This window comes from Manacus vitellinus, unplaced genomic scaffold, assembly GCF_001715985.3.
Source record: "Manacus vitellinus isolate BGI_N305 unplaced genomic scaffold, ASM171598v3 scaffold_58_pilon, whole genome shotgun sequence".
NCBI classification, from domain to species: Eukaryota; Metazoa; Chordata; class Aves; order Passeriformes; family Pipridae; genus Manacus; species Manacus vitellinus.
In genome coordinates this window covers 1,441,420-1,462,242 of record NW_021940671.1, presented here as the reverse complement: position 1 = coordinate 1,462,242, position 20,823 = coordinate 1,441,420, and the positions used below count along the sequence as shown (strand labels likewise).

General features: G+C 52.3%; 2 protein-coding genes across 3 annotated transcripts in view; both read right to left on the bottom strand.

Annotated features, from left to right (window-relative positions):
- Nucleotides 1–1,880: 1,880 nt before the first annotated feature.
- On the bottom strand, nucleotides 1,881–4,384 carry PLA2G1B (phospholipase A2 group IB). The gene is made up of 3 exons (XM_018081973.3): nucleotides 3,481–4,384; nucleotides 2,632–2,759; nucleotides 1,881–2,038 (listed from the first exon to the last, which is right to left on the bottom strand). The coding sequence occupies exons 1-3, from the start codon at nucleotides 3,603–3,605 to the stop codon at nucleotides 1,917–1,919; spliced, it is 375 nt and encodes a 124-aa protein (XP_017937462.2). The 5' UTR covers nucleotides 3,606–4,384; the 3' UTR covers nucleotides 1,881–1,916.
- Nucleotides 4,385–4,436: 52 nt separating this feature from the next.
- The window catches only part of MSI1 (musashi RNA binding protein 1), a 30,478-nt gene continuing 14,091 nt past the window's right edge, over nucleotides 4,437–20,823 (bottom strand). Inside the window, exons 5-13 of one of the 2 annotated variants that reach the window (XM_018081972.2) lie at nucleotides 18,353–18,401; nucleotides 16,302–16,384; nucleotides 15,580–15,697; nucleotides 13,893–13,973; nucleotides 12,568–12,624; nucleotides 9,698–9,766; nucleotides 9,418–9,572; nucleotides 8,844–8,909; nucleotides 4,437–4,541 (exon numbers count right to left, since the gene is read on the bottom strand). In XM_018081972.2, coding sequence (XP_017937461.1) covers nucleotides 8,868–8,909; nucleotides 9,418–9,572; nucleotides 9,698–9,766; nucleotides 12,568–12,624; nucleotides 13,893–13,973; nucleotides 15,580–15,697; nucleotides 16,302–16,384; nucleotides 18,353–18,401 — 654 coding nt within the window. In that variant the 3' untranslated portion in view covers nucleotides 4,437–4,541; nucleotides 8,844–8,867. Of the gene's footprint in view, nucleotides 4,542–6,929; nucleotides 7,907–8,843; nucleotides 8,910–9,417; nucleotides 9,573–9,697; nucleotides 9,767–12,567; nucleotides 12,625–13,892; nucleotides 13,974–15,579; nucleotides 15,698–16,301; nucleotides 16,385–18,352; nucleotides 18,402–20,823 lie in introns of those variants that run through there. The other variant, XM_018081971.2, reaches the window with a different exon arrangement.

Sequence of the window (20,823 nt, the reverse complement as noted above, 5' to 3'; positions counted from 1 at the left end):
AGGATGGATATAAATTGAAATGGAGCCTTCATTTATCCATTGAGTTTATCTATGGAATGCTAGTGTGCCCCAAATGCTGGATGCCAGTAGATACACTGCTCACCTCAAATCTAGAGAGTTCCTTTTACAGGCCAAATTTATACCAACAGGTTCTGAAATGCTTCCAACTGCACCCCAGCAACCTTCTCTGCTAGTGATGATACAGCTCAAAAGTACAGTGTTCCTTCTAGATAGTGATGGTATTTTACTTTTTTTCCTCTACAACAGGATTTATAATTTATCACTACAAAGGGATTTCAGTAACATTTACTTAGGAGCTTTACTGTTCTACAAAAAATAACTTCAGAGAATCAGAGCTAGTGTGTGAGCACAGGAGATCTCATCTTGCACTTCCAGCCCTAGGAATGATTCATCTTGGCCACATCTTGGGAGCACATCCAGGATCCTCAGGATTTCTTTGGAGGACCCCAAGTACTCAACGTTTCCAGAAAATTCACGTACACAAACACCCAAGGAAAAATAAGCAACAAATACTGGTACAAAACTAGGACTTGATGTGCCATAAGATGGAGTATCTGGCTGCCACACACTCCATTTTTTCTTTCATTAAAAAAAAAAGAACAAAATGCAATTTACTATCCTATCTCATTATCATGCTAATGCCCTCAAAGATCCAGTGACCTTCAATAGGAAGGCATTGCAAGTACCTTCCAGCAACATATCAAGCCAGCTTCTTCCTTCTCCATCTGTTTCTAGTTTCTCAGAGCCCTCTTGCAGACCCTTGGGTTCTGCTCCACGTTTGGGTACAGTTCATTCCGGGGAGGAACAGGAGTGAGCAGCCCCTGCCCCAGGAGCTCACCCGCACCTCCCTAAAACCTCTGCCAGCACAACTGGTACCAAGGGCGGGGGGCGGCTTTGGCACAGGACCTTGGCAGGGCTGGAAAACGGGGGCAGATACCATCCCTCAGAGGGGGACCCTGCGTTCCAAGCCAACATTACCTCCTGTCCTGCAGCTCCTGACCGGGAACAGCGCCGGGCAGCGGAAGGGCTCCCTCAGAGCGGGGAGCGGCCGAGCAGCTCGATCCCCTCACGCAGCCGCGCCTCGGGGGGCAGCTGTGCTGTGGCTATGGCGTGGGCAGCCCGGCGCCAGGGTGAGGGGGCGGGAAGGACGCCCTGACGAGCCCCGTGAGGGCGGGAGAGGTGCCCTGGGGAGCCCCTGGAGTATGAGGGAGTGAGGGAAGGTCGCCCTGAGGAGCCCTTAGAGCGTGAGGGAGTGTGGGAAGTCGCCCTGAGGAGCCCCGGGAGGGTGAGGGAGGGCGTGAGGGTCACCCTGAGGAGCCCTGCGAGGGCGGGAGAGGTGCCCTGAGGAGACCCCAGGACGGTGAGGGAGGCAGGGTCGCCCTGAGGAGCCCCGGAAGGGCAGGAGGGTCGCCCTGAGGAGCTCCGGGAGGGTGACGGAGAGTGGGAAGGGCGCCCTGAGGCGCCCCTGGAGTGTGAAGGAGTGCAGGAGAGTCGCCCTGAGGATCCCCTCGAGTGTGGGGGAAACAAGACAGTCGCACCGCAGAGCCGCAGCCCCGCCCCGCCCCTCAGGTACCTGCGGGCTGAGGGCGGGGCTGCACGCGGACGCACGCTCGCGGTCCATCAGCGCGCCCCGCCCCGCCCCGCCCACCGCCGATTCCAAGGGCCAATCAGCGAAAGGCGGGGGCCCACGACGGTTGTGTGACGCCGCCCGCCAGCGAGCCGTGGGCAGGGGGGCAGGGCGTGAAGGGGAGGGGGGGAGGCCCCGCCCCTCCCCTGCCTTCCCCCACGGCCCTGCGGTCGATCGCAGCGCGGTGGGAGGCAGCGGGTTTTTGTAAGGCGTTTATTGAGGTGGTTTTTATAAGTCTGCGGCCGCCCTGAGGGGCAGGAAGGGAGAATTATTGGCAGTATTTCTTTTTATCCAGATCCTTGTGTTCGGGGTTGTAGGGCGTGTTGGCGAAGCATATGGCAGCGGTGCGGTCGCAGTTGCAGATGAACGAGGAGCACTCGTCGTTCTTGCCTGGAGGAGAGAGAGGAGCACTCAGACCCTGCAGCTCCTTCGCCAGGCACTGCGGTGGCTCAGGCTGGCATTTCTGCTGTCAGGGTGTACCCGTTTCACTGCTGCCATCGTTTTGGGGTGCACAGGATTCTCCCCACTAAACCCTCTGCATCTAAAGCTGTGTGCTCCAGCCCGGCCATCTCTGGCCCCTTCCTCCCTCCCCTCCTGCAGTGCTGTTTGCCGGCCTCTCTGCTCTTTACCTCGGTTCCAGAGCCCTATAAAGGTTTCACCGTTCATCAGAGGTGTCCAGCAAAAGCCGTGTAACACTGCCCAGTTAACACGCTGATCTCGGGTAGTGCCATTAAAAGGGATCCCAGAAAAGTACCACAGGGACTCAGTCCCCTGAAGAGGAGACAGGCTTCCCTGTGATATCATATATCTTCATAAACTTTAAATTGTGGGCTATATGGAGAATATTCGCTCAGTGCCTGTGTGAGGTGTGCCTTTTCTGACAACCAGCCCCCCGTCTTCCTGCCACAGAAGTGTAACACAGAGCCCTGTTCCTTCCAAAGAGAGAATGGAGAACATTTGGAGTCATGTGTAAGTGGACATACTGCTACATGTAATCTCCCCGCTGGAGCAGCTGTACTTGTAGGACTTGGTGTAGGGGTTGTCCAGGAGGAATCTGCATGAGTCCAATTTCTGTGCCTCTCCGTAGCAGTTATCGTGTACCTGGCAGCACCTGGGAAACAAGGAGAAAAAGGTCAGAAACTACCAGAAATACAGCTGACCTGTAAGACACACAAATATACTATGGTTACTTTGACAAGGCACTGAACAAAAAAAAACCCAAAATCAAAAAGATACCCAGTGACAAGAGAGCAGCCCCAAAGGGAAACAGTTGTGCCAGCTGTTGTCCGAGAGGTGTGTGGTACACGTGTACTTACTGGAGATGATCTCAATTGTCTATTGGGCACAGAGAAAGCAAAAGCCAGTGTTTACCCTGTACACCCCCTCAGTGGTGCTGAGAGCTCACAGCCAACACAAAGCATGGTGTCTTGGCTGTCACATTTGTGTGATCTCTAAACTGTCCAAGCTGTTTACCAGCATTTTCCAGCTCAGCCCTGCATGTGTTGATGGTTGTGCACTGGGCAGAGTGTGCAGAGCTGTGCCCAGGCTGCTGGCACAACACTGCTGGAAAAAATGCTGGAATGAGCATGCTGTGCTGCCATAGGAAGGAAAAGAGAGTTGCTGGGATTATATTTTATCTTAGTAATAAGGCACTGAGGTGTGATACTGCACATCCTTGTTCCTTTGAATCCATCTGTGAGAGGAACCTTCGTTCACAGCAGCTGGAGGGTTTGTGAGTGTTTATAGGCAGGGCCAGCTGAGACGAAGCTGGGGTGCAGAACCAGGAAAGCACAAGCAAGGAAAGAGGTTTGTAAAAGCAGGGTGTTATAAACCTGTCGAGCTCATCAACTGGAGTCCCGCTGCCTCCCAAGCCGCAGTAGCAGCCGTAGCCGTTGAAGTCCAGCAGCGGGTGGCTGTCTGGCAGGGTGCACTTGATCAGCTTGCGGAACAGCCACATGGCCCGGGGAGAGACATCAGCGCTGGCTGCGCCCACTGAGGAGAGACACAGAGGTTAGAGTCAGGCTGACTGTTACCAAGTCCGGGGGTGAGGGCACCTACGCACCCGACAGCAGGAAAAGCAGGGTCAGGAACTTCATTCTTGCAGGACTTGACAGAGAGATTGGCGATAAAGGGAATTGGTGTCTCTTTATACGACAAGCTCACCTTGACATGGGTATGAGATAAACCAGCCAGTATTTACGTTACTAAATGTAGACTTCTTCCATCGGAGACTGTGAGTGGGAGGTTGTGGCGTGACCAATTGAAGGCCAATTGAGTGAACTCTATGGAACCTGGGAAGGCAAATATTTGCTCTCTAAATTTTTCCTATTAAATTCTTGTAGTGATGCTATTAGATGTCAGCCTGAAAGACCTGGATGTTTTTAAGGCCCCTCTGCTGAAAAATAGTAGCAGTATGGTAGTTAAGTTGGAAATTGCTGGCACACTAATAGCCACCTGTCACTAATACCTGCATCCTCTTTTTATAGTATCCCACTTATCATTAATCATGTATCTCTCCATGGATTCTCCTGGCCTAATTCAGAGAATAAGGTTCAAGTTGTCCACTCACCTCAAATAACCATTTGGCATGAGCTGAACTAAAAAAAATTCGAGCTGTTCTTTACTTCGAAACCACAGAGGAGAAGGAGGTACTACTAGGCAAGAAACAGGAGCCAAGTGACCTGGAAAGTGTCTGTATCTGAGTTAACAAGTAGTGTCTGTTTTTATGTGGCCTTAAGGGATTTACACTGGAAATGAACTGGGCTTAGAAGTGTCAACATACACAGCAGACTTCATTACCTTAGAGAGAGCAGTTTGTCCTTCTCCAGCACCAATGCAGAACCCAGTTAGGCCCTTTGGTTCTCTATACTAAGGGATGAGGTGAGTTGGGAACCTTGAATGAAGTTCAAGAAATGGGTAAGAAAAAGCTTCCTGGAACCAACCAGGGGTAAGTCCAAAACACTGAACTCTCTATTTAGACCCCAGTGTTCTGACAGAGCACTGGACAAACATTAAAGGCTGATGTAAAGGACAGTCCATACCACAGTTAGCTCAGAAAAAATAATTCAATCTTTTGTTGATAGATCAATCTGCTGACTTCCCCTTCAATATCCACTGAAGTGTTCCCTCTCTTCTCTGATACTTTGATCACCTTTACTCTTTTTTTTTTAGAATTATTATTTATCTGTTCTCTTATCTATGAAACTCCAGCTCCTTTTTCTGCAATTGTTGGTATTTGATGTATTACTTAACGTTTCCCAGAAAACTGGCCTCTTCAAGTCATAAATCAAAAATGTCTCATGGTGATTTTCATAACATTTTAATTCAACAAGAGGATCACCATGTGTGGGAAAGCAAGCATGTGCACATTACAAGAGTGCCTCATGAGAAAAATCCCAGCAGGGTAAAGATTTTTCCACCCATGCTATGTTTGGTTTCCCCCAACCTGTGCTGTATACAAAGCCACTGGTTCTCAGTACACTCATGAGCACATGCCAGCTTACAGCTGGTTCCAACTTACAGACTTGAACCTTAAATTATTTTTAAGACTGCTTTTCCTAGACTTGCTCAGGGTTCCTTATTTCACACATAGAATTCTCCTCTCTCTTGTAGCACTGTCTGTTAAAGACTTCTCATCTCCACATTTTACTTTCTCAGATCTAGCTTACTTGGCTCACCATAGTCATTGAACCCAGGGCATGAGCCAGACTTCTAAGCACCACATTATCTCCTCCTTTTTTTGAACCTATAAATACTTATACAAAACCTCTGTAATGCAGAGGAGAGACACAACCTCTACTAAACCCAGACCTGCCTCACATTATAAACTGGGCCACTGCCAGTGGGAGCAGAAGAGCTGAGCCTAATGGCAGGATGCGACTCCTGCCAGGTCCAAGTTCACCTGAAACCTCTCCCATTGGAAAACCCTCCCACCCCCAAATGATGACAGAGGAGGACAGTTTTCAAATAATTTATTAGGAATTTAAAACTGAAATCTGGAAAAAGGGTTACAGGTGTGGAGAGAACAAACACTGGAGTGTAATAACTTACTGGCTTAAAAACACAGCTTTATTTTTCTTTTAAAAAAAATGCCCACCCTGAAACCGGAGCCCCAGCCTCCAGGCAGTGGCAGCAGTGGCCAGAGAGTGACTCACAGCCCAGCAGCAGCACAGCTGGCCCGGGATGTCTGGAGGGGGCACGGAAGCAGTTCAGCGCGTATACCAAGAGGGAGGAAAGCGCTGTCCGCAGACCCAAATTTGAAGTATATAGAATAAAAATAAACCCAATAAAATGCAGCTCTTCTTTAATTAGGAAATATTTAAAAAAACAGACATACAGACTCTTGTCTCAGTAACAAAAATTATTGCTTTGTGTTTTCAGTACTGATCTGTTAAGTACCTTCTTACCTAAACAGAACTCTCCAAACGCATCGCCCAGGTCAGGACAAGCTCCAGCAAACAGGGGAGAGATGGAAAAGGGCCCTGTGGGTGCCATGACCCTCCCGGTCCTTTCTTAAATGCCCCTCTCCCTTACAGGGGCTCAGTTTGGGGGAAAAGAGGGAATGATTTTTAAAACTTAAGATGAAGCTGTTATTTCCCTGGGAAAAGAGTTTGGCTGCATCTTAATAAAAGGCTTAATCACCCCCCTTAACAAGGTCTTTGGTTCACTGAAATCCAGACCCAAACCTGCCCCGTGTATTCCTGCTGGAGGCCTCCCCTAGCAGAGTGCTGGTTAGCAGGGGCCTGGACCACACCAAGGGAAGCCCCAGTAGGTTCTGGAGAAGGGACCGGATCACCCCCGCACAGGACAACGGACAAATTCCCACAGTCTTCAGAACACAGAGTAAAGCAAACGGGAAGCTGCAATTCTATAATTCGTATAATCCCTGAGAAGCCCTTAACCCGCCCCAAAATCACCACCCTAATGCTTTTCTCCCCTGTTAATGAATCCCTATCCCAGCGCCCTGCCCTTCAGAGAACGACCACCCAAATCTCCCCCTGGCTGACACCCCTGCCGACACCCTCGCCTCCGGAGGAGGATCCCCCTTCCCAGGAAATCTTGACGCAAGCGATAATGTTTGGAGAGTGAATTCCTTTCAAAGTAACCAAGACAAGCAACGGCGGCAAAGCCCTTTCCCTAAGCCAGCCCAGAGCCGGCACTACGGAGCCCAGGAATGGAGTCTGTACATCGAGCAATTGGAAGCAGCTTTACCGCGCTCAGAGTCAAAACAGCCGAATGGCCGGTACATTTCACGCGCACCGCCCGCCCCCCCCCAGCCCGCCGCTTTCATCTCATCAGAGGTCTTAAAATCTTAAATCTTACAGTAAAAGGTGTACAAAAAAAGAACGGAGTCCTGTCAGGATTCTGCTGGAGAGTATTGCTCACGCTGCGGCTCCAAGTCCAGGACCTGGAGCTGCTCCTTGGAGCCAGGCTGCAGGCGGCAGCCAGGTTCAGCTCGCGATATTTACATATTATACAGGAGGAAAAAGAAAACCCCACGTAAAACTAAACCTAGGAAAAAAAAAAAATCTTTCAGCTGTAAGGATAGTGTTTTTCACTTAGCAAAATATACATTTGTTTTGTTCCATAGCGATGTCCAACGTTTTCGGATCCTTGGAGTTTCACACTTTTCAAAGCCTCACATTTACAAAACAGAAACAATTAAAAACAGTTTCTTTAAAAAAAATAGAAATACAGCAGTTCCTCTCAGCCTTTGCTCTCTCTGTGTCTCTTTCTTCCCTTCAGAACTGCATTCTTGTTACATACCGTGCTTTAAAAACACTGACGACAACAACAACAGAGTTGAAAATATTCAAAACAGTTTCAAAGCCAAATAAAAATACTCCTCAATGAAACCTACCTAACACAATCACAAAGCCAATTCATAAAATATGTCTACTAGCTCGGGAAAGAGCAAACAACAAAAAGAAGGGGCAGCCCCCCAAAAAAAAAGATAAAAAAATAAAATAAAAAAATAAAACTAACAGCTAATAAAATAAATAAAAGAAGAATCAGTGGGCTGGGGGCAGGGAGGGGGGAAGCGTAAACCGTCGGTGGTTAGTAAGAAAGCGAGATGATCTCCTCGGGTTCAGTCCAGTGTGGTCTGGTCAAAGGGAGAGATCGGGGCAGGGCGGCAGGAGCCTGGCAGCCAGCCGGCAGTGTGCAGTTTGATTCAAGAGAAAGGTAACCTTGGCTCATCCCCCGAGGCTCACCAGATCCTCCAGCCGCTTGCTGTCCTCGGTTAGGTCACTGGGGAATCTGTGGGACAGCAGGGGAGGGAAGGGACAGGATCTAGAACCACCACAGCTTTTCTCTTGGGGTTTTCTTCCAGTGTGATCTGACAGAAACACTCGGTACCCAAACCGTGCCTCAACACACGCTCTGCCCCTCGCTGGCACAGGGATGGGGCGTGGCAGAGATGTTTCCATCTTTAATAGGACCCTGGGAAACAGGGTCCCATGCACCATGTGGCCTGCCCAGGGCTGTCACACTCCTGACCCCTGGAAGGGCTGGGACATAGCAGGGTCCAGTCATTTCTCCAGCACCCACCTCAGTGCAGCCCCACCAGGCTGCCACAGGCTCCTGCCTGGACACTGTTCTCTGCAAGTTTCTGCCCTCCTTTTTTAAAAGCTGGTTGTTGCTTGGTTATTGGTTTTTTTTAATTTTAAGCCAGCTCACTTCAGTTACATTTGCAAAACAAACAACAACCGCTCACCAGTTCCCTCTCTGGCCCATCTGAGGACCAGAAACAGAACTGATCAGATTTTCCTTCTACCCTTCTCCCAGGCAGGAGATGAAAAACCTTGCTCCTCAGAGACTGGTCTCAGCAGCAGTGAGAACAACCAGCTGCATGGCAGAGGCTTCCCCAGCCACACAGGTGAGCCAAGCTTATCTCTCAGGATCACCACTGGGTTGTGACTCTGGCCAACCCTTTCCTCTTCCTGTCAGTGCTCCATTTCCTTCCTCTTATTGCCCAGACACAAAGTCACCTCTCCACAACACTCCCAGCCAGGGGAGTGTTAGGTAGGCACCCAACCTCCGGTGCAGAAGAGAGCCCCAGGCTGGCCACAGGACTGGGTCAGGCTGGTGATCCTCACAACAGCATCCACAGCTTCAGCCAAGAGCCCAAGCACAGGGCCAGCTCAGAACCTTACTCCTCTCTCTTATTTCCCACTCCTGTTCAAAGTTCTCTTACCTCCTGCCTTCTTGGTCCCCAGCTTCAGTGATACCCATTGGTAAAAGCTGTTGCAATCAAGGGACCCTGTGAAGAAAGAGTTAAAACCCCACTCTTAAACAAAAGAAAAGTGAAGGAGAATTACTACCACAACAAATTCAGTCATGGCTCAGATGCTGGGAAAGCTGGTTTCAGTTGGAGGTGGCAGGTCTAAAGAGCACATCGCCCTGCACATCACAGTGTGTCAGGGCCAAGACAGGCTCTTGGAAAGCCTGTGCCAGATCAGAGAAAGGTCTGGAAATCAGGACCTTGAGTAGTGATCAGGAAGATCCAGCAGAGACCAGGGATGGGGGTCCCAAGTGAGCTGCTGCATTCTGCACTGGCTGCCTGTGGTCTGGGGCTCAGCCAATGCTGCAGTGGGTGGCATTTCTTGAACAGAAATCAGGCTGTGGGCTAAGGGGGCTGCCCACTGCTGCTCACCTCCATCACCTCGTGGAGACACAGCCCCTTCCCCTGGCCGTGCCACTCTCCACCTCCCTCCCCCCACAGAGCCAACAGGGAGTACTGAGCCCTAGGGCAGACAGGGAACACTCACCCCTAGGCTGTGCCCGAAGCCGGTGCTCGGGGCTGGACTGGCAGCGCTGATGTAACTGCTGACCCCTGAGTCCTGGTTGGCGGCTCCATAAAGCTCTGCCATCGGCCCGGGGCTGGTGGTGCCCAGGAATCCACCGGTGCGACTGGGGGTGGAACCTACAGCAGGCAGCAAAACTACGTAGTGAAGATCCCAAAAATGCAACCCCGTCCCACCCCCCTCCCCTGGCCCCTGGCAAAGCTCCGTGACCGGACCCCGCCCTGGGGAGGGCAGTGGCAGTTACCTGTCCCTCGCACCACGGCCGCCGCAGCCGCTGCTGCCGCCATCGGTCCATACGCAGTGAGGGGGATCGCTGGAAAAGAAGGAACAGGCATCTCAGGGGCATGGGAAACTCCTCCACAGAAGCCTTCATTTCCCACTGCAAAATACTGGGCCCACACGTACATATGGCCTTAGTGCACCACAGGGGACAACAAAGGATGACAACTGGGAAGTGCATTTATCTGTGTCCTTTTGCACAGCCAATGTCCAGGGGAATGCACGAGCCATGCTCTGCCAAGCCCACACCCCAGAGCAGCCAAGGGCACGACATGGAAGAGCTGAACCAGAAGTGGGCAATTTCAGATATATCCTGCCACTACTTAGCTTGCAAGATGCAGTTAATCTGAAGCTACAGATCCAGATTTTGGCAGTAAATGTGGAGAAACGCAGCAGCTCAGGGACAGCAGCTGAAGCTCAACGTCCTGAGGCTCAACTCCTCCACTGTCTCTTGGTAGTATCCTTGAATAACATTTTAATAGCCTCTTTCTCCCTGTGTCTCTGCTTAAGATGCACCATCCTCCCCACGCTGAATTTTGCTCCTGAATTGCTCAAACCCTCATTGTTCATTGTAGAAAAGCAGGAAACATATACCTAGGGAGCAGGAACTAGAAATGGCTTAATTAAAACAGTAAGTCTTAATTTATATGTAGCAGTTCTAATTCCCAACTCTACTGCCACAGGCATCCAGCCCTCAGGGCAGGAGGCATCTAGCCAGTATGTTTCTCTTTGCCCTTAAAATGACTGGGTCAGCATTTCATGCTTGAATGTGAAATTCACTGTGATTCTGTTTAGAGCACCATAAAAAGAGGTCAGAACAAATCAATCGCGTTAAGGCTGAAACCCAGACTAGCTTATGAGGGAATATTTAGTAGCAGGCACCAGCCTGTTTCAAGCAAACGTCATATGAGGCTTCTATCTGGGTTAGCCGCTCATTACAGGCCCTGGGCCAACGAAGGCATGTTGCTGCTTCACATCACCCCCAAAGATGCTGTTCTGGGAAAGAAAGGCTGCTGGTAGACACCCTCCTGCCCCATCACTGCTGCAAGTCCCTAACTCATGAATGAACGCGGTTTTATTGAGAAAGGAGGCGAGGTCTTCTTAAAACTCCAGGGTTTTTTCCAAGAGAAACCCTCCTTGCCTTTGCAATCTTATCTGCTGAGACACCAGGTTTGTGCCGTGGTGACAAAGCACCTGCCTGCGCACAGCCTGGGTGCTGGAGCAACCATCCCTGCCTGTGCCATCCCCTCCTCTCGTCTCCCCTTGCCAAGCCCATGGAGCACAGCCCATGTGTGCCGCAGCCACTCCAAGGCATGAGGGCTCTCGAGCGCTGCACTGCTCGCTGGGCCTTTGTGGGAGCGGAGGGGCCCTGCCCTCCACGGGGCCAACTCCAGCCTATACATGGGAATGGCAGCCCGTGGCCCAGCCAAACGGCTGCACAGGGCCTGGTTAACAGGAGGTAAGCGTAGCGGGGAGGGAAGAATGCCACGATCCCCAGCTGGTACTTCAGTGAGACACTCAGGACTGGAAGCTAACGTGGCACCCAGCCAGGACACCAGCATTAATAACTTCTTGTTGTACAGAGCCCCAGCCACTGGTGACAGCCAGGCCCCAGGCAGGTCACCTCTGCTAGGAAAAGGCACAGGGCAGCCAGGGGTGGACACGGAGGGAAAAACATTTCTGCCAAATCACCAATGTTCCCTTACAAATTTTACGGGTTTTGCTGAAAAACACACATGTAAATAAACAACTGGACCCACATCTCCTTTGTTTGGCAATGAGAAGGTTCAGAGGTGCTTATGCAGCTGCATACATGGTGTCAGGGAGGGGTTTTGTTAAGAGGGAGACAAGATTTAGTCTCCCTTTATCACCATCAGGAAAATTTGTTCATCGGTGGCTGCCAACCTGAGCATCCCCAGGAACTTGAGGATCACAAAGTTCTGTGCCACAGAAACTCCCTTTCAAGCCTGTTTGTATTGCTAATTTCAGGAGAGCTTCCCGGGAAGTTTTCCCACACCCTTTTATGGAGAAATTCAAACCCTGAAACAGGTGGGGGCAAGGAAGCGCTTGGGAGAAGGAACACCAGGGAAATGAGATGGCACACGGGGAGCAGGGTGCTACACAAAGCTGCTTTTCTACGACAAAAACCATGGACAGGACAGAGCTGGGGAAAACATGGCCATGAAAGGGAGAGTAGACAGAAGGAACATCATGTAGAGAGAACACACTGCACACACCCCAGGGGCTGAGGATCCAGGGAGTATTTGCACTATGAGGACACTGAAAATGGTCCTCTGCTCTCACTTTGTTCCACGGCTCCCTGTGAGCACTGCAGGACTCTGCAGAGTCCCACCACACTCACTTCTCCCTGGGAAGCCTGTGTCAGAGTAGTCAGGGAAAGCAAGGAAAGCATTCCCTGCAGCTCCTCCTGCCCAGGGAAGTGGGATTGGAATAACTAGGAATAGCCCCCACACCCTCTCCCTTCTCCCAGCACTCCAAATCTTATCCTTGCAGCAGTTCAGGTTAAAGCAATTTGTAGACCTGTGGCAGTAACCCTGCTCTTTGCAGTTTTCCATATCTGGTTTACACTCAGCCTGGGGCGAGGAGCTAAAAACAAAGCAAGCAGCAGGAAAGGACCTGCATGGCCCTTTTTACAGGCAATACCCATGGCTCTGATTGCCCCTCCACCTTTCCAGCCCCAGCTTTGGATGGAGCTCATTCAGATGAAAGAGGAAATAAACTGCGCCAGGCTGTGGAGCAGCAACACCGCTGGAACAGCACAAAGCCCCCTTCTCCCCTTCCAGCTTGTGAGTTTAGGAAACGAGCGGGACTGACCTGTGAGCTCGGGGAGGACGGGGGCACTCGGGAGAGGGGTCCGCTCTACACGGAACTCTAAAAACGAAATGCAAGACAGCTTAAGAACTCATCACACGCCCCGAGGGAGGCCCCGCAGAGACACAGCAGCCGGGGTCTGCTGGGGGAGCAGCCTGCAGCCACACTGCGACCAGGCCAGGGTCTTCTTTAAACTGATTTATAACTGGTGCTGAAAGGTGCTGCACTCCTGCCCTGAAGGCTGAAAGGATCCATTTATCCTTAGAATAAATGTGGCCAGGGCAGGGTGAGTGCAAGCTTCACTGTGCAGCCTCAGGTCTGCCCTGGAGCACAGCTCTGTGACCCGGCCAATCCGACCTCTTGGTGGCAATGCCAGCGGGTGCTCTCTATGTGCCACGCTCAGCCTGGCATGGGTTTACAATGAGGCACTTGAAGCCACTACAGCTGGATTCACGGAGAGCTTCCAGACAGCCAGGAGGCAACAGCAACTTTCAGCCATAGTCAGCCTGGGCTCGCCTCAGGCAAAGGGGAAACCTCCCATTCCCAGCCCCTAATATCAAAACTTCATATATCAACCATCACACTGAGGGATGGAGTAAGGAAGGGATGCTCAGAGTTGCCACTTCTCTGAAAAACAGCAATATGAGTCTATCCATTGAGTGTGCTCTGCCTCGTTCCCCTGCCTGGCAGAGAGCGGGAGGGAGGGGAGGCCCCACAAAGCTCTGAGCAGCTGCAGCACAGCAGGTTCCACCCATTGATCGTGGAGTCCATGTTCTGAGCACATGGCAGGGTTGGGAGCTTGAAACCACCCAGTTTGCAGGGGATCTGCAGCCCTCTGGCCCAGCAGATGCTTTGTGGAGGCTGTGAGTGGTCCAGGTGCTGTTCAGAACACAAGTGCAGCGCTGCAGGCGCCTGCGTTTCAGGTGGCCAGGAGTTCCCTGGCACACGGGGTTTAACATTCTGTGCTACTTTCAGAGCAGTGGCAACTCTGGTAAAGAGAGACAGACACACACAAAGGCGGTGAGACAGGCAGAGCTGCGGGGCCCTTCTGTGTCACAGCAGCAGCCCTACAGAGGAGTTCAGCACAAAGGGCGTCGGAGCAGCCTTGGGCTTTTCCTGCCACTGCAGTGTGAGGATAATCCTAATGAAGGACAGGCTGTTCCCACCTATTCCAGGGCTTCTCCCCTCCCCCTTCCACATCCGTCTCCAATTTAAAGAAAGACCAAACAGGGGAAAGGGTGAAAGGGGCAGAGCCTGGGTCATGGATCATGCCAGGGGCACCCGTCACCTGAAGGCAGAACAAAAAAACGGCAGGGAGCTCCACTCACCAGGGAACTGGTAAGTGTAGCCAGGTGCAATGCCAGTGTAACTTCGACTCGCATAGGTGGCAGCTTGGAAGCCTGGATAACCTGGGGAAGAGAAAAGGGCTCTGTTAGTGCAAGCTGGCAGGGTCTGTGCCCTCAGTGCCTGGCTGCTCACGAGCAGCACGAGCATCCTTTGGCACTAGAAAGCAGAAACAAGGAGAACAGCAGAAACCCCAGGAGAGTTCTGGGCAGAGCACACAACACGTGCGAGCCTGCAGAGGAGTTCTAGCAGGCCTGTTTAATTTTTCCTCGCTCCAAACATGTAAGGACATGGAGGTTTCCTTCTCAAACTCACAGCTTTGCAGGCTAAGGCTTTGTGATGCATCAGCTGGATTTACAAACGGGAGATCAGGGAGGAAGGGGCATTTGAACGGCTGAATAGCTCTGAGTCACTTTTGCACCAGAAGTGCTGGGGAAGGCAGGCAGAGCTTCTGCCCAGCTCCAGGCGGGAGGGCAGCTCCTGCCGTTCCCGGGGAAGCTGACCACCTATCCAGAACAAGCCTCTGAGAATGCAGGGCACTGACTCAGAGATGAATATTTGATTTGAGATCTCCAAAGACAGGAACATGTGGATTTCCCAGTGACTCAGCTTGGGCCTCGCCACTTTAAAATTCAGATAGCTTAGAAAAGGCAAAACCCAAAACCACAGGCTGGAGATTTATTTTCCTTCAATAAGTCAAGTGAAAACATTAGGGAAAAAATGCCCTTTTGGGGGTTTTGTTTCAGTGACTAACTGCTACTCAGCAGGCTTAGCACTGAGAGCCAGGCTGAGTACACCCTGCCCAGCAACACCAGTGATGATCCTGAGCAAATAGTGCTCTTGGGTCAGCTCAGGCCTGGCTCAAATGAATGTGGGAAAAGAGAGAAGCCAGGAACAGCACCCGTGCTGGAAGGATCATGCTGACTCTCAGATCCAGGCATGAGGGTTTGTAGACCTGGAAGTGCAGGCTACTGTTGACTTTTTTTATCCTTTTTTAATCTTTTCTCTGAACACATTTGCCTTGGAAGCATTGACAGACATGAAACCCAGCCTGCTTGTCACCAATTTCTCCTTACAAGATAGTCCCACAATAAATGTATAGCTTTCCCTGCAATACCAGATAATTCCTGTATCTGAGAGGGAGGGAACAGAGCGAGACAAAACTGAACTAGAACTTAAAGGGCATTTTCACAGTCCTTAAATGGCAGTGGAGACATTTATACAGACCACTGTTTCAAGTGGAAGTTGAGGGGCTCTTTAATCAACTAATTAATCAGAAAACCTGCAGAAGAGTGGGAGGAAGATGCCTGGGCACAGATTACTCCACACTCAGCTCTGTGGTTACATCCTATTCCTCGAGAGGCATTAAGGAATTACAGTCCATGTGCTACGGCACTGCGGGACCCTTGAGGAGCTGCCGAGGAGCAGAGCCGGGCCGGGCCAGGCCGGGCCGGCTGTCGCAGGGCAGAGGTGACGCGTTTGCAGTTTTTCCAGGTGCCACCAGAGGGCAAGTCGCGATCGCAAACAGGTCCCGGCGCCCCCGCAGCGCCCCCGGCCCCGCACCGGGAGCGTTGCCCTTGGCCGCCCCGCCGCTCCCGGAATAAACCTCTAAGCTGCTGCCTGGCACGGCCGGGAGAAGGGGGAGAGCTGGGGAGCTGTCCGGGGGCTTACCCAGCATGCCGATCCCCAGCATGAAGGCATCCATCCCGTAAGGCATGACTCGGGACCGCCCTCGTGCCGAGCCCGTTGGGGACATCACCTCCTTCGGCTGAGCTTTTTTACACTCCACCTGCCACAAGAAAGTAAGGATCAGGTTTGGCTGTCCTGGGCACGGGACACTGCCACAGAGCACAGGCAGGCCAGGCAGGGCTGCCTGTCCCAGCTCCAGCCACCGCTGTCATCCCGCTCTGCTGCCCTTCCCTGCCATCCCTGTCTCCTGCCTGCTCAATGCCAGCCTTCCCTCGCCCTGCACCCACCAGTGAGGAGCTCAAATACTGCTTTTCTCCTCCTGGTGCTGCCTCTGACGTTCTGCCCGGCTCTGCACCAGGGCCTCAAAGACTAATTTTCATAATTTCTGAATAAAGGTAAAACCTGCCCCCTCCCAGGCCACCATGAGGTTTTGTGTGATTTCAGAACCTCCAAGCACGGCACAATTCCTTGTTACAGTTAGCTCTCCTCCTTGAGAACTCACTACTGTGCTGGTTCACCCCCACATGACAAGTTTCTTTCCCACACTGACTGCTGTGATTTTGGGGAAAAGACTCAATCCAACTCCCCACTGCAGAGAAAAATTATTTGGGAGCCAAGTTCCTCACACCCTGCCCCTGTGCCACTGCCCTGCTCTCTCCAGTACCTGTGTCCCTCCTTCTCCAGGTTCTGCCCCAGACACTCACCATCTTGTTGTTGATCTCATGGAAGTGGATTTCACACACTTTTTCCACAATGTCTTCACTTTCAAATGTGACAAACCCAAACCCTGGAGAAAAGGCAAAACTCCTTGATCAGGTCAGAGCTCTCACAGTTTGCACTCGCTACCCACAGCCTTTTACTGGCAGGAGAGGAGGACAGTACAATCAGCCCTTTCTAAAACAGCTGTCACTCATCTTCCCTCTCCAGCAAATCCTGCTTTTATGCACAAGAACAGGACTATCCCCTTATAGATTCTCCTTTCCTCCTCATTCTGTACTTCCCACCCTCTCTGAACCCAACAGCTCTCAAAACCAGATTTGGGTGTTTTTTAGACTCTGCTATTTGCAAGGCAAAGCACATGGCTGGTAACACTGGGGAGGATCCAGGCGGACGCTCACACAAAGAGTCGGTGGGGGAACCAACAGCTGCTTGCCAGGACATCACCATCCTCACTAAATGCACCCCACCAGCAGCAACACCCTGCAGTTCCCTCGGCAGGCACTGGCCATAAAGCCTCGTGTGGGCAGGCACATCTCAGCAGTGCAGCTGCACAGAGCGAGGCAGACACAGGCACAGCGATTTGCAAGGTTTCACCAAAGTGAGGTTCGTATCTGGGGTAAGGCAGGACAGCGTGTTCCTGGCCCCTGGCCCACGCTCACACCTCCTTTCTCTCACCAACCCCTCTGCTGACAGTTTTGGCAAAGCCCAGCTCGGGTGGGCAGACTGAACTCTCAGCTGACTGCAGCCGTTTCCGGAAAACTGAGGCAGGTGGGAGGATGTCTAAGCTTGCTGTACAAGCAAGCTGGGATTAAGCAGAGCTTTCTGCTTTCCAGAACTGGCCAATTCCATGGTGCTTTAAAATAACTTTTAAAAGCAGATGGGGATCCAATGCCCAGAACCCAACCTTTTCTCCATACTGCCAGAAGCATTTCTCCATAAACTCCTCTGTCTGTCTGTGCCCAGGTGGTTTCACACCGTTGACCTCAAGACCCAGGAGCAGAGCAGCTCAGGAATGCAAGAGCAAAACCCTGATGCCAAAACCAGCCCTGAGCCACATCAGGCCCTCACTAGGCCTGCTGTGCCCTGGGCTGAGCCCCTCGCTGCCAACACAGTGGCTGGCAGCTCTCCCTGCTCCTTCCCAAACAACTCTTTAATTGGACCAGTGACTGGGGTACCTCCCAGGGTACCTCCCAGCAGGAACAGGGGTTAACACTTCTTCCCCTTTAAGATGAAGCTGGAACAACATCCAAGGCCTGGTAGTCGGAGTAGATTTAATGGCTTTAGAAAAAAGCAAAATCCTGAAGGGCACAGAGAGTGTTCCCTCGCTGCTCTTGGGGCAGAGGTGCTTGGAAGTGCTTCAAACACCACACACGACAGCAGTCAGCACAGGGCTGCTACTGGCACTGATTGGGAAGAGGCAGTTTGCAGGTTAAGTTGTGGCCAATAAATCTCTGAGTTGGATGCAAGTGTCGAGCCCTGCCATGCCACCAGGTAGTCGGTCTGAGGACTCACCAGGAAGGCAGAAGGCAAGGATGGCCATGGGTGGGCTGGGTCTGGATGGCACAAATAGTACAGCCTTGCTCCCATCCTGTAACCAGACTCCACCAGCAGAACTCGGGTAAGAAAAGGTGACCTGGGAGCACAAGCGGGCTCCGGGCCGAGGAAGGGGCGAGGAGCAGGCACTCTTCAGGCTCTCGTGTCAGCTTTCCCGGAGCTCAGATTACTCGGGACAAGGTAAGACACACACTGCAGGCTGGAGCCACGGAGGTGAGCGGGCAGGGGAGGGGGCCATCTCCTCTCACATATCTGCAACTCGGCAAGTTTACAGCACAGGAAACGCACTGGACAAAAGCTCTCTGTGCTGCAAGGGCCGCTGGTAAAGGATGCAGATGCAAAAGAATGGGGTGACTGGAGGCAAGATAAAGAGCAGCTGCGACCTGCATCCCCTGCTGCTGGGATACCGACCCCTCCCTAGGCCAGGCAGGAGGCAGACCCTCTGCAGTTCCCTCTCCTAAGGCCAGAAGGCTGCTCTCACCTCGGTGTCGGTTGGTTGTTTTGTCGAACATCAGCATCGCATCGTCCACCTGCAAAGAGAAGGGCTGTGATCAGATTATTGCTGCTGCCACAAGCGTTCTCCAACACAACTGTGCAGAGCTTCCTGGGCCTCCCCAGACCTGAAGGGATCAAGAGGAGACCTCCTGTCCCCTGTAAGGAAACATGGTACACACACACACACACACACACACACAGGCAGTCACCACACCAGGCACTTCCCTGAGCCACAACCAGCATGGTCCCCCCACCAGCCCGGGGCAGGTGCTGCCGAGCTGAGCCCCTGGCAGCAATCGACCCCGATTGTTTGCCTGCGGCTCCAGCCGGGGGGCAAGGAGCAGGGAAGGCATTGTTCCCAAATCCCAGCCTCAAAGGAGAGGAGAATTAAAGGGGGGGAGAGAAGCAAAGCTGGAGAGGGGAGAGGAATAAGGGGCCTCCCAGCGACAGGGGAAGCGGAGGCCTCAGACAACAGAGCCTGCCTGGGAAAGCTGGGAAGCGCCCCCGCCCCCACCCCAGAGGAGCCTTTCCTCTAAGTGAGGTTTCCCACTGCTGGAGGCTGTAATTAGAGCAAATTTACTGCAAGGCCTGAGCAGGACTGCCTTCCAGGGGGGAGGGGCAGCCGGATCCCATCCCCCAGCCGGCCTGGGGTTTCTCTCCTCCCCAACGAGCACATCACCGCCTGGTGCCACTTTTCCCCCCATCTTCCCGCGGGTGCTGCCTTGCGGGGCTGCATCCAAACCACTCCACGGGTCAGGCCGAGCAGGGTTAAAAAATACACTTCAATCCCCTCCGTGTAAGCCCCAGTGTAAACCTGTCCCACTGACCCATCCCTCCTCTCTAATACCACTGCCTTAATCCGATTATGAAACTGGACGTGCAAGTGCTCAGGGGAGGTGGCAGCAGTCTCTGGCCAGCAGCTGCCTTGGCCCTCCTCCTCCTCCTCCTCCTCCTCCTCCATGTGAGACAGCCGCTCCCCAGGCAGCAAGCCCTGCACGCCCCCAACTCCACAGGACTGCTCCCTTGCCTCATCCCGGGAAGCATCTGCATCGCTGCCTTCTCCAGAACAGCCACTGGTGAGGGCAGAGCTGCCCCTACCCTGGCACAGGCAGCCAGGAGCTTCACCTGTGGAGAGCTCACAGCCCCTGTCAGAGAATGGAGAAGATCCTACTCTCAGCCCCTCAGGACAACATGGGACAGACACCTGGCTCCACCTCAGTTCCAGGGGGATGGAAGGAGCTAATGTTTCCAGTACCATCATAAGCAGACAGAGACCGTATTTGATGCCCTTGGCCTTGTCTAACACATCCACTCCAGGTGACAACAGACAACCTGGCTCCTGCTCATCTCACACTCTTCCTGTCCTGGCTCAGCCTCCCTCAGCCAAGTTAACTAACACCTGAGAAATGTGCCAGGCATCCAAGCTGGAGATATGGGGGACATAAGACTTCAGACAGATCGGAAACAACTCCTCAGCAGCTTCCCAAGACACAGCTAAGGAGATGGGCACTGGGGGCAGCTCATCACGCTGCCAGTTCCCCATTACCCCTTGCTCCTGCACCTGCACCATTTCCCTTCGTGGTGCAGCACTACTGTGCCATGCTGGGGGCAAACCTGATGTTTCAAAATTCTTCAAGAGGTTTTATTGTCTGGGTTTGTTCATTTTAAAATCTAAATCCATTCCTCCACCCAGTTCACCAAATGGCTGGGAAAAGAGCTGCCCCCCTCCCCAGTAAACACTGGGAGGAAGCTGTATCAATGGCACTCTGAGGCAGTGCCCCTCCCCTGACTTCAGCTCAGGTAGCTGGAGAACACAAACCCACCACAGTGAGAGACGGGCACAAGAAAAAAAACCCCAGTGGTGATGAGCAGAGTCCTGCTGCTGACTTACTCTGCCTGACCTGCCCTCCTCTTCTCAGAGCCTGTGAAGCAGGAGCAATTCCAAGTGGCAGAGCCCAGTGCACATCCACACAAACCCACGGCACAGCAACGTCCTGGGCAATGGCCAGGCACTGCCATGGTGCTCGAGCACTCAAGAGCTGGGAGATGTGCAACCACTTCCTCCCAAACCACACACCATATGCAGTCAGAGCTGCAGCCTTCCTCTGTCTAATACCTAATATTCTCTGACCTGAGCTTTTTTCCTGAGAAAATTTTTTTGAGATCAGGTGTCTAAGAGGCACCCCAAAAACGTGCTCCCCTTGCAAAAACATATTTACTATAATGCATGTGCTCTGAAAGCTGTTTCCTGCTATAAACTACACCTCAGACAGATACCTAGGTGTCTATACACACAGTACGTGAAATAATCTCACCCTGCTCAACACCAGGGCCACAACTGAGGGGATTTTATTGCCATTAAAACCCACCACGAGCATCTTTACGTCTCCTTCCAGGGGTGGCCTCAGCACAAACCTCTCTCGCCGTGGCGGGGAGGGGATAAAACATCTCGTACCA